Genomic DNA, 16,353 nt, shown 5'->3' with positions numbered 1-16,353 from the left:
ATTTTTTTCATCCCAAATGAAATGCTATATCATACAAAAATGGCCTTTACTTTTATCACGATCATCCTAAAATTAAGCAGATTTTCATCGTGGTTCATTTATTTCTTACGACCGAGATGTTTATAAAGTGCATATTGCATATTTCACAGTAAACACCAGAGCATGAAAGCGTGTTCTGAAAAGATATTACTGCTAGTATGCCATAAAATGATTCAACAGTCACACATATCTTTATTGGCCTTATTGTGTCAGTTAGCTAAGAAAACAAAAAATGGTTTGCCTTTACTTTATAACTACTGAGGGAAATCAACCTATTTAGTGTTTAAAAGGCGTGGAGCAACGGGGTAGAAAATCACATTCCGAGCAGAGGTTCCTTACAGTGTGATGTTGTAAAACGTGTCTTTAGATACATATGTCAGAAATTTGATTCGCCAGCACAATACAAGCACAACATTTGGGTTTGACTCTTGGGTGCAGGTTAGAAATATAAATCAAATCAGCCTCCCACCGTGTTTAAGGCAACCCTACACGCTTTGGAAAGCAGAAGGAGTTATTGAAAGCCAAAACCTGTTCCAACTTTAAAGGAATGTTGAGTAAACACAACTTTGGGGAATAAAAGCATAACCTGCCAATGGAATGACACGCTGGGAGGTGATAACCATTAGGCAGTGGGGAGACTACACAGCAACAGCCAACCAATCGTGACGTGTTAGTAGCGTCTCAACGCGAGCGGTGCCCGGCTCCTGGAAACAGTATTTGAGCTTTCTATTCGCTAACCTTACGCGCATCCCACTTGCGCTGTTGCTAGGCAATCCATCGCACGCTTTGCACCATGCGAGTTGAACTGCTTAACTCTTGTGTTTGGAAGAGTTTCAGAATGCTAACGAGATGAGCCATCGGTGACATCATTTGGACAGGTGTTATACGGGTCACGCCGCGATGTACCCAGATGTCACGTAGAATGCGTTATTGTGCTACCTCTTGTCCAATTTTTTATTTAATAAACAACATTTCGTAAAAACAATAGGCCAAACGTACATGTAAACTCAAACGTAATGTGGATAAAGTATAGGATACGGGCGGTTTCCAAGAGACGCACTTCATCCTGGCCAAGTCGCCCCATTTCGTATACCCGCACGGGACAATAATAGACTGCTGTATAGCATTATTAATACAGTATAGCCTACTATAGTATTTAGTTTAGTGAATTGACCAACCGTATTCATATTTTATAGCATATTCATTGTAATTATGATTTCAATGGCTACTAAAATAATCTTAGAAGTGTAAAACAATATTTAAGTTGCTAGAAGATAAAGAAAGACTTTGTAGTGTCCAAGATTTAGATTTAAACACATCTGTTCTGAAGAAACTTGCCTTTTAGACCCTGACCTTTGATACTTCGACCTCGCCTCACGCGCGCCGTCCTGATTTAATATAATGCGTTATCTATTTTACAATTACAATTCTGATCATTTTATTTTGAGCGTCGATGCGCTAACGTTGTCTTTTTATACTTTGTAGCCTATAAATGATACAGGACTGTCAATCTGATGTATCGTTGTCCTAAATAAACTGTCACTGGACCGCCCGAGGAACTTCCGCGCGGTTCGGGTGGAGTTGAACTCGCGCGGAATACCGTTACGCTCACAGCGAATCCGTAGTGCTTTCGTTTGAAAAACACGATAGAATCGCCTCAGGTGACCAAAGAAGACTGATTAAATATATAAAAAAAGAATAAAGAAGCTGTCACACGAAAACCACAGATACAAACACTCCTCTCTTTTTTGTAGATGCATATGCGGACGCAAGCAAAAACGGCTAATTTTTTTGCTACATCCTTATAAGGTGTTTTATCCGTTTTTCTATTCCCTTTTAACGAAAGGTTGTTTAATAAAACATGCTCGGCTTCTGCTAGTCTTATCTCCAACTAGAAACCGGTTGCCAACGATTGCATCATTCCTTTCATGTGACTCCCTTACGCCCCAAATTCGTCCTGGCCGTCTCATGACTGCATCACATCTTCCCGCTCACACAAACTTCTCACAGGACGAGACAACTAGCAAAGTCATCAGCGCCCCGCCCTTTCCCACCTAGCGCGCATGTTGATTGGATGTCTCTAAGCAGAAGATTCCCGTCTTCCTTGTGCGATTGGATCGCGCGGCCGACCATCTCCTGTCATTTTCCTCGGTTCTGGTTAGGCTGCGCCTCGAGGCCCCGCCCCCAGAGTTCGGTTGGAGTGACTGTATAAATGTCCCCGGGAGTTTCCGAAATCCACACTCGGTGACTTCAGCTGAACAATGGTTAACATGAGCGATCACCAATCTCTACAGAAACACGCACAGACCCTAAAACCGAAACAACCGAGGAAAAGGAGTAATAAAAAGAAAAGGGTAAGTGACATTCTTTCTATTGTGTGTACTTTTGTGTGCTGGCGGATCTTTTCTTTTGGACATCGGGAACGCGCATGTTTTGGCGACCATCCCACTGCTGTTTTTGGAATACAGTTGCTCAGACAGGAACTCAAGTTTCGCTGGAGTTTTTTCCACATTCCCCCTTTAATAAAACGGAACAGCTGTCCTTGTTATTTTATACGATTTATTTTTGCTTGTTTTGGTTCATGTTCAAGTTACTGGAAAACATCGGGATGACAGCTGTCAGTTCGTTTAGATCGCGAACCCGCTGTCACAAGTTCAAACATTGCGAGGTTTTGCGGACGTTTTTCTCGCGATTATCGGACACGTTATCACGCGATCGGCACGGCGCACAGTTGAACTTTTTTACAGTTTGCGAATCGAAACGAACAAGATCGTTACACGTCGCGCTTTGTATATCGTTCGAGTACGTTACTTTTAAAGCGTCGGTCGGGCGTGACGTCACCGCCCTTTGTTTCCTCGGTCCTGTACTTTGATTCCATGACGTCATCGGCTCGCGGTCAGTTTCATAAAACCTCAGCGAAGTTATTTATTTGTATTTTAACCTAAATGTTATGAAACAACTTTTATATATATATATATATATATAATTTATAATGACTATCTTGTCATTTTAAAATAATCTATGTGGGATTTATAATCTCTTTTTTTTCCTCAAAGTCAGACAGTACGCCCCCACAAATGAATGACAACATCTTTATTAGGATTATTTATAATAATTGTTATTTATAAAAAAAAATATTTTTAGGCCGGTTTTAATTTTTTTACTCTGCATTTTATAGGAAAATATATTTTTTTGTTTACAATGACCAATAACAGATTAATAACAGATAACTGTTGTTTATTGTCTTAGTTAAACGTTTTTGTTTTAGTTTTTAGTTAAATGTTTTGGTGTTATTAATACGAGTTGAGAGTTTTGTCTGCTCTCTCAGACTGACGCACGAGGCGCTGTCGAGCACAATGAGCCTTTGTTTACATTAAAAACAACAATGACCTCATTTAACACGTACGATTAAACAATCAATTATTGCTTAAATTGATTTGTAAGCACACTTAAACATTCTTCATCATTCATCATTTTTCTGTATTACATTGTCATGTTCAGTTCTTATTCAGCACATTTTCCATCTTAATTAATCCTTAATAATTCATTAATTAAACTTTAATAATTAAAGTCGTGATATATATATATTAATCCCATGTATGTTATGAAATTTTCCCTGGATTTGTTTGTAAAGCTGCTTTGAATGGTGCTATTGTGAATTGATTCGGTTTGCTGTAACTAAACAAAATAACCCTAACGGTGGCCTGAGCTGTTTTATTTTTGATTTCTTTAGAACTATTGGGACAAAATATCGCCGACAACTCACATTCAAACGTGATTGACAAAAGACACTTAAAGGTGAGACACTTTCAAAGCTTTTTCATGTCTCATTCACAAGCTTTTTGTTGATTTTGTGTGGAAATGTATTCAATGTCGAATGTTAAATAGGCTGAATTTATGAACTTTCTCCCATCTACTGGGATGCTTTTTAAGCTCCGGGTGTTATTTGTGCAGTTGCGCTCTTTGGCCACTGTGTGTCCTTACAGCACTCAGTGGTCCCACAGTAGTAAAGTCACATATAATAACGGGTCACCCAGATAACTCCGCTATTCCCCGAATCTCCACAGCGGGTGATGTTGCGCGGAGTGCTGATGTGTTGAAGCTCTTGATAGAAGTATCCATGTCGGTTTTATTTTATCACTGTGGTACGGCGAGAGCATTCTGAGTTTATTTTAACACTCTTCATGATTTTTTTGTGTCGTCGGCCAGGTCTGGTGTGCTAGGTGTGGAATCATATCGTGTTGTGTCTGTGGATAGCGACTGTTTGGTGCGATGACTGCGGAGTGGCTGTACCCCCCTGGCGTGGGACCGCTTTGTGGTGCAGAGTTGGAGGCGTGGTATGAAGACCTACAGGATATACTGGGCTCGGATGCGGGTGGGGCCAAAATTACGAGAGCCCCGCCTTGTTCCGAGGTCAGTAACGTCAAACGACGTTTTACGATTTCGTCTGCATGTATTCTCTGATCGAATAGCTTTTTAGCGTATTTCTCTTTTTTTCTCAAATATGTGGCAACCTGTGCAGAAGGAGCCGGAGTTCCTGGATGTTTTGGAGAGCTGCTCGCTCACCTGGCTAACGGATGGGCAGGTATGGGGGGAGGGTGTGCAGCGCGTGACGGACGAGCCGCCCAACCATCCGCCGGCCGTTTGTGCGACTCCCCCAAGACAGGAGGAGCGGAGAGGAGGTGACACGGAGAGCTCGGGCGGGGGAGACCTTCTGCCCCCGGAGTTCTTCGAGCTCCTGAGCGATGGGGGCATGGGGCTGGTGGACGCGGGGGCTGTGATGGTCACCGGTGGTTACACCGTCTCACATCACCAGCCTCCATCTCCGGCCGCCAGTGAGGAGGAGCTGCCGTCGACGGTTCCAGACACTTCGTCCTGCTCCTCGGCGTCCCAGTCGCCCTCTTTCAACTGCTCCCCGCCCTCCTCACCCCCTCCCCTGTCGCCTCCCGCCAGCGTCTCCTCGCGTTGGGGCAAGAGGAAGAGAGGAGGCGAGCGAGGAGGCGCTCTGTGCTCGGCGTCCCCAGGGAAGAAAAGCAGGAGAGAGCGCGAGCAGGAGAACGAGAGGAGGGTGCAGGAACTGACGGATCAGAACGAGCGTCTGAAGGCGGAGATCGAGCGGCTTGGAGAGGAGGTGCAGAGAACGCGCAGAGCGCTCATCGAGAGACTCGTCAACACCAGGAGGTGAAGGAGAAAGAGGAAACTTGTGAAGAGGGGTTGAAAGCAAGTGAACAATCGGTGGAAATTTATCTTGTGGGGACCATGAAATGCACATTAAGAAGGAGCAGAGAAGACAAAAGACATGTGGCACGGGGGGAGCGAGGGTCTCGCAGAGCGTCTCCCACCGAGAGTGAAAGAGAAAGTCAGATGAAGCCAAAGACAAACTGAAGACGGGAAAGATCGGACCTCAGGAGAACATGTCTGTCACGTTTCACTCCTAAAATCCGAATAAAAAACTTTCTTTTGCATCAAGAATTTAACCTTTTGAGATTTGTTGAATTTTCATGACAATAAAGCCATTTTACCTAAAAACAAAAACATGTTTTTAGGCAATTTTATTTATTCAAAATAGTTCAAAATGACTGTAATACATAATTCAAATTGGCAAAACGTGTATCAAATACTTTTTGCATCAAGAGATTTTCAGCTCACAGCTGTGAGGATCGGATGTGTTTTTAGGCAATTTTATCAAACTGTCATGAAAATAACAGCTCCAAAATCTCCCTAAAATAAATGAGATTTTCCTTATGCAAAATAACAAAACTGGATTTTTTCCTTTTGATTTTCGGGTGAAATAGGAGCACACATTTCTCCTGAGATTTATCTAATAATCCGAATGAAAGTCGCTGTAATGCACGGTTTACACCCACCGTCACTTAACCGCAAACAGGTTTATCAGCTTTCCTTGTTATTCAATACTGATTGTTTTATACGGTGAGAATGTATCGCGGTGGATGCAATACAATTAAACGACAGTTTTAATGAACGCTTACGAAGAACGTTTGTATTAGTAACGGTGATTGTAGAAACAAACCGAGGTGCATTTCATTGTAACCCATCTGTTAAAGAAAGGGCTTCAAGATGTAAATTCACCCCAGTTGATAGAGATTTACAGTAGTAGCTCAGGACTGTTAAACAGAAGATTGTGTGAGCAGTTTCTTATCTTCAACCGAGGCCTCTAAGTGTGTGTGTGTGTGTGTTTGGATGGATGAAGTGAATACATGTGAATGGATGTTTATTGCGATTTTGCTCTCACTTATTTATCATTTTTTTTAGATGTAGCCATTTAGACACTCTCTGCCTCTAAACCATGAATATTTTTATATATTACATGCATATCAAATCGTGTCATTTAATCATCTTGTTTAATCATTATATTGTAGTTTATAAATACACATGCATGCTGAATTACTGTATTAGAGTAGACAAACATTTTTATCTGAATTTCACTTAGACTTAATACGAAATTGTAATACACAAGTTTTACTATTAAAATTTTGAAACAAACTGAATTGTGTCTAAATTTTGTGCGTGTGTGTGTGGATTTCATGAAAAGGATAAATTTGTAATAAAACAGGGTTGGACCAGAATAAAACAGAAGATAAATAAAATGGACTATGGAAATGTTTTATTGTGTGTTAAAAAGGGCCGGTTTTGCATTTAAGGCGGTTGCCGTATAGAACAATATCCAGTACAGTTCTATAAAAATATTCATAAACCATCTACCTCAAGGGATAAAAATTCTGTCATTTTGTCACTTTTTCTTTGCTTTCTGATTGGACGGCTCCTGGTTCTTTCCTTCTGCAAGAGCGACTTGTTTTTTTAGCTCCAGTAATTTGGCGACTTCCTCTCCGATTACAGATTTCTCGGCTTTCTGAGCCTTCAGAGCTCTTACTTTTTCACCCTGCAACACACAAATCAGACCCAATTATAACATCTTTTGCATTTTTAACCATTACACTTTTTTTAAATAAAAAAACACAACTGGCTTATGCACAACCGGCCTGACACTGTCGATATTCGTACACACAATCAAATGTATTTAACTTTTATTTTATTATAAATCATTCAAATTAATGTATGATACTAAAGTATCTAATTTACTAGGTTTTGAAAATCAAATCAGTTAAAACACGATTGAAACGTTGAGAATTCATTTGTAATGATGTCGTCTGAAATTCACTACGTTCACGTCGCTGTTAAAAATATATTCTTATATATAAACTATTTTCCTTTTAAATATTTCTAGATAATTTTTTATTTTAATAACTTCATCAATATTTTATCAACAATTATACGAAACAAGAAAAATTCTCAAACTTAACGTTGCAAACAATAAAGTATTTAGGAAATAAGTGTTTGTTGCCAGATGCACACAAACGGTACGATTTATCAAAGTAAATTTAAAACAAATGAGAAAAAACAAGGTAGTTTGTGTTAATGTGCAACAACATTAGTGTGTTCTCAAGCACGGCACTAATTCAAATGTTTTCCCCACACATTTCATGTTCATTAAAATAACATTTGAAATAGGTTTACAGTACATATTTAATTAAAACTTTTTTAATGATAAAAATGTTCTCTTAAGCATTCATTACTAAAGGAGGAATACTTTGGCAGGATATCAGCAAAAAAGTCTGATGTGGGGATGCTTGTACATCCCCTGAATTGTATGAGAAACACCAGGTGTATTTAATTTAATGTACATGTATTTTTTACCTGCTCGGTCACTTGCTCGGCCAGCCGTCTGGCTCTCTCTGGATCTGCTTTAACATTCACTGAGGAGTTCAGCTCAACACCGGCGCTGAGTTTGGTGTCGGCTGAAGCCGTGCTGGGAATCTGAGTCCAAGAGACGTACAAATCAATATTTTATTATTTGCTATATTATGTGGATTCTATAAATGAAAATAAATCGTAGATAAAATAAAAGGACATCTGTTAATTCACAACAGCACACACAACACGTGCAAACATCTCTGTTAGCAGACGCAGGCAGAGCTCTGTGAAATCAAGTCTCTTAAATAAGCCGATGTAAAATGATATTGGCCGTCTTCTGAGAGATGAGGTTTTTTTCCCGAGAGCTGCCGGGGGCAGAATCTATTCTGAGTTAAAAGAAAAACGCAGCTCGCTGACTGACGGCAGCAGGCTTTGATCCAGAGTGACTGTTGTTTGAATACAGACATCATCAGTGAATCGATTTCACAGTCGGTTTTAGTGCAAACGCAGACACAAAGGCGCGAGTACACCGAGTGCTCACATGCGTGTCTACCTCTCCTTTGTCACACTCCTCTTCTGGCTGAGTGAGAAAATCAGAGAGACAAATAACCGCAGGCACTTCATGTCATCATGTTACTTTACAATAAAACCACAAGATGAAAAAGAAGAGAGTAAAACATGTAGACGATCTCAAATCCTCTGTTCGAGGAGACACTCGTGCGAGATATTGCTCGTGATTTTTAAAAGATTCTGATCTGTGCGTTGGGTTAAAAACAAACATTTTACTTTAAGAAGTAAAAGTTTTGGAAAACCGATGACTTGGACTTGACAATAAAAATTCAGCCAATAAGACCTCGGAATAGACGTGAACTCCATGAGGGTGAGACTCATGAAACGACAAGAAAACATTTCTTCAATTTTAACACGAAGGGTGACAACACCAAAGATAATAAAACATATCATTACTGACATAATTCCCAAAATTATAAAACTAAATTTGATGTTATTCTAAAATATGGGAAAATATTAATAAAGAATGTGTAAGTGAGACAAAACTTTTGAATTGTGTCTTCATATTCGCCAAACTCTTTTCAAGACTCATCAAACATTTTTAGTTCTGGATATTTACAATCTTAACATTTCCAGGTTCTCTAACTCCGGAAACCCTTAAATATCAAGGATTGATTGTTTCTACAAACCTGTTGTCCTCCGAATCGGTTCCTGAAACCTTCAATCTGTTCGTTCTCCAACTTTTGGAACAGTGGACTGACCTGCACAAGAGGCCACAATAAACACAAATAAAAAAGGTTGTTAAAAACACAACTTGACTATGCAATGTCGGAACGTTAATGATGCGTTATTTACCGTGCCGATGCGGTGGCCGGCTGGCAGTGTACATATGAAAGCTCCCGCCCCTTGCATCATGGCCCCGGTGCAGTTGGGAGGAGCCTGCAGCTGGGTTCTGATGGTCTGACTTACGGTGGGCATGTAGGGATCCAGCAGGGCTGAGAGGAGACATGCCACGTTAACCGATACGCCCGTCACCGTACCGGCCCGCTGTCTATAGGTCAAATAAATGTGAAGAAAAACGAAAACTGTCATTCTTCTGACACTATATTTTTCCAGATTATTGTCGACTCACTTGTCCGTGTCTCCTCCTTTGATCTTCTTCCAGGGTTCATTGACCTGGATGTACTGGTTGCCGTGACGCGAGATGTTCAGGATGCACTTCAGAGCTTCACGGATCCTGATGGAGAAAAACGCAGCGTTACACGTCGTGCCTTTTACACGTCACACAACACGCTTGACAAAACACAGTTTTAAGTGTCTGACAGGGAGATATTTCGACAACACAAAACCACAGAGACATTTCTCAAAATGTCTTCTTTCGTGTTGGACAGAAGAATGTAAGTGGAGTAAATACTGACCTGACTTTATCCAGAAGTTGAATGTACACCTTGAGCTCCCAGGTGACCACAGCGATGAGTCGTTTATCATCATCATTGAGGAGCATCTCGGGAACGCATCCTTCAAAGAACTTACACACAAACATTCCTGCCCTGTGCAACACAACCAGAAAAAATGATAAGTATGAAAATAAAACTAGAAGAAAATCACAATTATAGTGAGCACTAAAACACAATGAGAGAGAAAGAAAGGCTTTCGATATCTTATTATTAACATTGCACATAATCGACTACAGTTGCTGAAAGGAAGGAAAATGAAACTTAATGGATCGTAACAGTTTAAACTCAACAAACCCTCAAAAGCTTTAGTATGTGTGTTTGTGTGATTATTCCAACAGTCTACTTAACAAGATCTAATGTAGGTAAGTCATTATTATGTACATTACTAATATACAAATCATTTGTGTGGCAAATATCTTTTTTTGGAGTTGTATTTTAGCAGTGATTTACAAGGGTAAATGTGTGATTTAAATAATGGAGAAAATCTTGAATGGTTTATTACTTTCACATTGAAGCATTTGGCAGATGCTGTTATCCAACATTACGCTAACAATTAAACCATTTTAAACCACAATAAACTGTTTAATGGCAAACCACACAAACTATTATCCTAGCAGTAGGTGATGTGAAGATGTTTATGTTTTTAACACAATCAAAAATTCAACTGTGTGTCTATCTGCTCTAAATGAGATTTTACTACTGAAATAAAAACAACGTCTGTGTGTTTATGCACATATATTTTTCATGACGTCCGGTTCAAACCTGTTAATAAAGTTTCCCAGGTTGTTGAGAAGTTCGGAGTTGTTCTTGAGTGCCATGTCAGACCAGGAGAAGGTCGAGTCCTGCGCTTCAGGACGCACGTACAACAGATAAAAGCGCCAAACATCCGACGGGATTCCTGTGTCTTTGGCCATGTCTCCGAACACACCCACACCACGGCTCTTAGAAAACTTAGTGTCCTCATAATTCAGATATTCTGGACACATTCAAAAGTACATCATTACTTCGAAAGAAATGGTATAAAAGACAGGAATCTTTCATATTTTGTAAAAAAATTTTTTTTTCATGGAATTCAACTCTGCAGCAGGTAAGATCACATGATGGGTAAGAATATTGATCACATTGACCCGTTTGGAAGTGTGTTTAGGTGCGTCACCTGTAGCAATGAGATTATTCACAAGTGTGTAGTTGTCTTGAGCACCCAGAAGTGAACACGGGAACACCACACTGTGGAACGGAACGTTGTCCTTCGCCATGAAGTTGTACAGCTCCACCTACAGGACACATGACAACAAACCAATCAGCACGAGAAACTGTCAAGAGACCGTCACTGTCCTTCGAAACCTCCTCGAAGGCTTCTTGTCCTTTACTTTACATCTTTTGTAGTTTTATACATCGTACCACACAGCACTGTTTATTCGTTATATTGTTAATTCATATGTTATGCTGCTTGTATTCTGAACTTGTATTTAGTATGTTCATGTAAACATAAACATTTTTGCAAATATATATACAGCATCGGAAAAATGTAGGGACCATTTTCTGAATGATGTTCAGTTTTTCTGAATGTACTATTTCTAGGTACGATGATCATTTTGGTTTCATTCTGTGAACAACATTTCTACCAAATAAAATTGTTTCCATTTGCAGAAAATTATTGATTTTTTCAAACCTCAAATACTGAAAAGTTCAGATTCCTGTTTAACTTAAGAAATACAATATTTCGACCTGTATTTAAGGAAAGGTTCATACGTTGTTTTTTATGTGATAACCTGGACCTTTATCACAGTTTCACATGTGTTATCATGCTGTCAGTCCGTTGGATAAATATTTTCCACGGCTGTATGTATGTATATATATATATATATAAACAATACATACATAATGAAAATGTACTTAAGATTTTTACTGCATTTGTACACCAAAACTATGCTTTCGCAATGTCAATAAAGTTCTGAAGATTTTTACACTCCTATCAGTGTTTACTGTTCAGTTCTAATATTTTACATATTCAGTTTTTATATTCTTTATACTAAATATTCATTTTGTATTTCCCATTATATCTTATTCTACACCACTTTTATTACTGTTGTTAATCTTATGTCGTCTCTGTGCTGTGTGAAACAGTCTGTCCTTAATATCATAACAGCCGTTGTATCTGTTTCTTCAACTAAGATTAAGAACTGAGATAAACTCTGCTCATTTATTCCACATCCCCTCATCTCTGTATCCATCTTGTGTTCAAGTGTTAACTATCTCGTGACACGTTTACCTGGTGGAGAGATTTATTAAACTAAAATAAACCTTGAATCCGTAGATCCAATATCTCTGACATTGTCAAAGCAAAATCTATAATATGGTATAATGGGTTTTAATGTCATTAATAATGACTGCAAACAGCCTTAACACAAAATCAATCTTCAGTCTCACCTGCTGAGGATTCTTCCACCACTTCTCCCATTGGTCGGTGTAGTTTGCCGTGATGGAGAGGTAGCCAATAGGAGCATCAAACCACACGTAGAACACCTTCATTACAAACATACGCACAAAGTGTTAAAGAGGAGCATAAAAATAGCAAACTCTCGCACGATAACCTCGTACCTTCTCCTTGTAATCGGGGTGCGGTACAGGCGTCCCCCACTGCAGGTCTCTGGTGATGCAGCGCGGCTTCAGGCCGTCCCGCAGCCACGAGCGAGTGATGTGCCGCGCGTTTGTCGTCCAATCACCGGCAGCCGTCGACTGGTCCAACCACTTCTCCAACTCGCCCTCCAACTACACACACACTAGAGTTAGATAAAGACAACCTAAGGAATACACACTACATTTCATCGACGTATGGGGATGTTATATCACCTTTGGCAGGTCGAGGAACAGGTGTTTAGAGGACCTGATCACCGGAGTTTCCTTGCACACCTTACACTGAGGATTCTACAGAACAGACATGATAATGCAATGATCTTCTGATGGATTATAATAACTGCGTTGCTATTTTTAAACATAAAAAAACAAAACGTTTCTGAACGCAAGAGCACATCACTTGTGAACGAGCCCTCATGAATGTAGACAAATAGACGCGTTGGTCTCCAAACGTACCCTGAGCTCCACGGCATTGATGAGACGGCCACATTTGTCACACTGGTCCCCGCGGGCTTCTGGGTAATGGCAGTGAGGGCACACGCCCTCCACAAAGCGGTCGGCCAAAAAGCGCTGACAGGTCTCACATCGCAGCTGTTCCACCGTCTCCTCCAAGAGAAAACCCCTCTCATGCAGACGCCAGAAAATATCCTGAGCGATTCTGACAAACACAGAGAGAATAACATCAACCGGTGTTGAGATCTGAGACCACGTGGTTAAACTTACTACTTGACCTGCCATCCAGCAATCACTTTGAGAACATTAACATCTAATTAAGTGACACATTACAAATAGCAATACTCATAATTAAGGTGAAAAAAAATGCAAGAATATTTGAGTTTTAAGTGCTTATAAAGTGCTTTAGTTCTCAATCAAAGAACGTGTGAAACCCTTTCCCTCTCATTTCACTTACTCCGTCTGTCGGTCAGTGGTCGTGCGGCCGAAAAAGTCAAAGTCGATCTGGAACCACTTGTAGATGGAGGCGTGGATGGTGTGATACTTATCGCAGATCTGTCTCGGTGTCAGGCCCTCCTCACGAGCCTTGTTTTCAGTCGCCGTTCCATACTCATCTGTACCGCACACGAACAACAGATTCCAGCCTCTTAAACGCCCGTATCTACAGAAAGAAAACAAACACAAACTGACTCGAGAGGTTTCTGTCATTTTTATTAGTACGTCTATAAAGATGAATAATATTGCTTTTATAAAAATGGTTGTTACAAGTTTGAAGCACTTTAATTATATTGGTTGTTTGAATTTGATTTATTTTTTTATCCTTGATTTGTTTAGTTCTTCTGTGTTCTTCTCGAGTAGCATATGTAAGATTGTATAACATATGTGTATTTGTGCAAAACATGTTTATTTAATGTCTTGATCCTTTGGCAATGGAAAGATTGACCATGCCAGTAAAATCATTTGAATCTTGAGAATCTCTCCACAGCGTTTCTGGTTTTGTATGTAATATGATTTTAAAAGTATGTATTATGAAGAATTAGTTTTCTTACCTGGCGAACACATCTGCACTCAGCACACAGCCGATGATGTTGCCCAGGTGTGGCACATTGTTGACGTAGGGCAGCGCACTCGTGAGTAGCACATTTCTCTTTCCTTCCTGTGGGAGACTGAAGCACGATACGCACAATTAGACAACAAACACATTCTCAGATCCTCACAGGACATCTGCTCGTGAGAGATGATGATAATGATGTGTTGTGTGTGTGGAGCTCAGATCATACATCGGGTGATTCCTCTGTGGAGCTGCACCACAATCTCTGAGACCTGTGGACCACATCTTAGCCGCGTCTTCAATCTCCTGCTCTGACATCACATGCTCTGTGTCCTCAGCCTTACAACACAGATGTCAGCCAATGAAAACCGTGCATGTGATGAGAAATGAGCATAAAATCGTGCTTAATGTCATGAAAATGATCATGGGGTTATGAGAGAGCACCTCTGCAGAGCTGCTGCTGGTCGGGCCGTCTCGTCGCTGTGTTTGTGCGGCTGGGAGTTTCTGTAGAAAAGCCTTTAAGGCTTCAGAACTATTTCCACGCAGAACCTTCTGAGCGGCCGTCTGACACGCGGACTGAATGCCAACTGCATCAAACCAACCTCGCACAAACCGCAAGTCGCCTACATGAGAAAAAGTGTTCTCTGATGTCCAATACGTCACATTCAAATTCTTCAGATAGGGCCAGAAAATCACATGTGACTGTTCTCTTACCAGCTTCAAAACTCGAGTCGGATAAAACAGGGTAGAGTGCCGCCCACAGGACAATATCTGCAATTGTTATTACATCCTGAAACACACAGTACAATTATTCATTTAACAGCACTTCTATTCTTTCCTATTTTTTTTCAGAGGTAAGAACGGGGTACATCCTGTATGTGTGAATCAGACTCACAGAGTTTAAGAACTGCGTAGATCTTTTACTCAGGTTCTGTTCCAGATGACGAAGGGGCTCCTTCATCACAGCCGCCGCTTCAGAACGCTTCCCCTGCAGTGCCATCATGTGGAGGGCCTTGAACACTGCAGGCTGAACACACAAACACAATTAAAATGTTTGTAGTGCAACAACTCTTGTTTCTGTGATAACATTTATATGAACGAATCAATCATCTGAATTGGAGTTGTGATTGTCTGAAATAAATCAAGAAATCTGACGGCGTTAAAGTGCATCTTAAACACAATTTTCTCGGACACAGCTGTGCGTGTTGTTTGTTTATATATAAAGCCTGTTCCAAAGTAATCTTATGTAATTACGATCATGTCTCATCGTGTTTATGATCGTCTTTAGATTTTAGATCGTCACCTGTAAATCTGTAGTTTCCCATTCCATCCACTGGTTATTGGCATCGGTTGCTTTCTGACCGCTCACATCAAACAGGTATCTATGGACACACAGTTGTCTTTATGTAGGGCGGCATAAATATGACAGGAAGATATAGCTGAATATCTGAAATGGTGGCATTATAACACCCAGTCCTATACAGAATCAGAATCAGAAAGAGCTTTATTGCCAAGTATGCTTGCGCATACAAGGAATTTGTTTTTGTGACATAACCTTCCAGTGCACAGAGACAAATAATAGGCAAATAAATAAGTGTATAAACAATTGTGCTAGAAATGATAATGGGATAGGATTGAGTAGATGCAGGGATGTACTGGGATGGAGGGAAGGATATTGCACATTTGTATATTCTAACAAATATAAAGATATCAGCAGTGCTGTTTTTTTAATGAACACACTTTAGTGTCACGACTTCAGAACTGTCTTGCAACAACACATGGTTATATCACAACATATATTCGTTATTTAGCTTGACGTTGTGTTTATATAAACCTCGAGTTTCATCTGTATGACAGAATGACCCACATTGTCTGTACTGGACATGAGTAGAAGTCAAACACACTCACTGGCAGATGGTGTTGGGACTGAAGAGATGCTGACCGCTGGGTAACAGCAGGACGGGTAACACCGGGCGAGTGAGGTATGGCACCACTCTCTCTGAAACCCACATTAGAGACACTTACTATACAGTAAACAACAGCACAATAACACCATAAAAAGCTTTGTAATATATATATATATAATATAATATATAACAAAAATGAAGCCATAACCCTGAATAGCATCTAGTTGTAAACATCAGAAAGTAAAGGTTGTAACTGTTATACCTGCTTCACTCACCCTCGTTTTGGACCACTTGCACGTCACATTTGACCCCAGTAAGTTCCAGCACAGCCAGCACTTTAACGCAGTGCGGGTTACCCTCGCAGACCAACAGTTTCATTTCACCCTCCTTCAAATTACACAGCTAAATGAATTTATGTTGACAGATTTGACAGAAAGAGTCTCAACCAGGAACAGTCAACAAAACCGGCGTGACAACCCCGTGCGCTGATGCAACCAGCCGTCAACACTTCAGAAGACATTGTAGTTTTTCTTCTCCTAGTTTCCACACACGCGCCATGAATTCGAGACACGTTATGACTACAATA

At 40.3% G+C, this 16,353-nt stretch overlaps 2 protein-coding genes across 5 annotated transcripts; one reads left to right on the top strand and one right to left on the bottom strand.

Moving 5' to 3' along the window:
* Positions 1-2,236: 2,236 nt before the first annotated feature.
* ddit3 (DNA-damage-inducible transcript 3) lies at positions 2,237-6,626 on the top strand. Its single transcript, XM_079460596.1, has 4 exons — positions 2,237-2,393; positions 3,773-3,837; positions 4,249-4,452; positions 4,562-6,626. The coding sequence occupies exons 3-4, from the start codon at positions 4,312-4,314 to the stop codon at positions 5,222-5,224; spliced, it is 804 nt and encodes a 267-aa protein (XP_079316722.1). The 5' UTR covers positions 2,237-2,393; positions 3,773-3,837; positions 4,249-4,311; the 3' UTR covers positions 5,225-6,626.
* On the bottom strand, positions 6,537-16,336 carry mars1 (methionyl-tRNA synthetase 1). Of its 4 annotated transcripts, none has more exons than XM_079460592.1 (22): positions 16,043-16,278; positions 15,769-15,859; positions 15,164-15,242; positions 14,756-14,887; positions 14,575-14,650; positions 14,305-14,483; positions 14,090-14,199; positions 13,859-13,975; positions 13,267-13,470; positions 12,813-13,014; positions 12,573-12,647; positions 12,321-12,491; positions 12,150-12,245; positions 10,876-10,993; positions 10,482-10,695; positions 9,681-9,812; positions 9,395-9,499; positions 9,118-9,313; positions 8,952-9,023; positions 8,294-8,332; positions 7,756-7,875; positions 6,537-6,940 (listed from the first exon to the last, which is right to left on the bottom strand). In XM_079460592.1, exons 1-22 carry the CDS (start codon positions 16,143-16,145, stop codon positions 6,791-6,793), a joined length of 2,781 nt encoding a protein of 926 aa, XP_079316718.1. In that variant the 5' UTR covers positions 16,146-16,278; the 3' UTR covers positions 6,537-6,790. The 4 variants fall into 4 exon arrangements, with proteins under 4 accessions (XP_079316718.1, XP_079316719.1, XP_079316721.1 ...); XM_079460593.1 differs by having other exon boundaries at positions 8,306-8,332; XM_079460595.1 differs by lacking the exon at positions 8,294-8,332 and having other exon boundaries at positions 16,030-16,336.
* Between the last annotated feature and the right edge of the window lie 17 nt (positions 16,337-16,353).

Source organism: Barbatula barbatula (genome assembly GCF_947034865.1).
Source record: "Barbatula barbatula genome assembly, chromosome: 7".
NCBI classification, from domain to species: Eukaryota; Metazoa; Chordata; class Actinopteri; order Cypriniformes; family Nemacheilidae; genus Barbatula; species Barbatula barbatula.
Note: the sequence above shows the minus strand (reverse complement) of the source record. Positions and strands in the feature narration are given on the sequence as shown.

What these genes read in the sequence shown, in the direction of transcription:
- ddit3 (XM_079460596.1), top strand. Translation starts at nt 4,312, where the DNA reads ATGACTGCGGAGTGGCTGTACCCCCCTGGCGTGGGACCGCTTTGTGGT. An exon ending in GAGCCCCGCCTTGTTCCGAG is followed by an intron (nt 4,453 to 4,561) that starts GTCAGTAACGTC and finishes CAACCTGTGCAG; the next exon opens with AAGGAGCCGGAGTTCCTGGA.
- mars1 (XM_079460592.1), bottom strand. Translation starts at nt 16,145, where the DNA reads ATGAAACTGTTGGTCTGCGAGGGTAACCCGCACTGCGTTAAAGTGCTG. An exon ending in GCAAGTGGTCCAAAACGAGG is followed by an intron (nt 15,860 to 16,042) that starts GTGAGTGAAGCA and finishes TGTGGGTTTCAG; the next exon opens with AGAGAGTGGTGCCATACCTC. An exon ending in CCACAGAGGAATCACCCGAT is followed by an intron (nt 13,976 to 14,089) that starts GTATGATCTGAG and finishes ATCGTGCTTCAG; the next exon opens with TCTCCCACAGGAAGGAAAGA.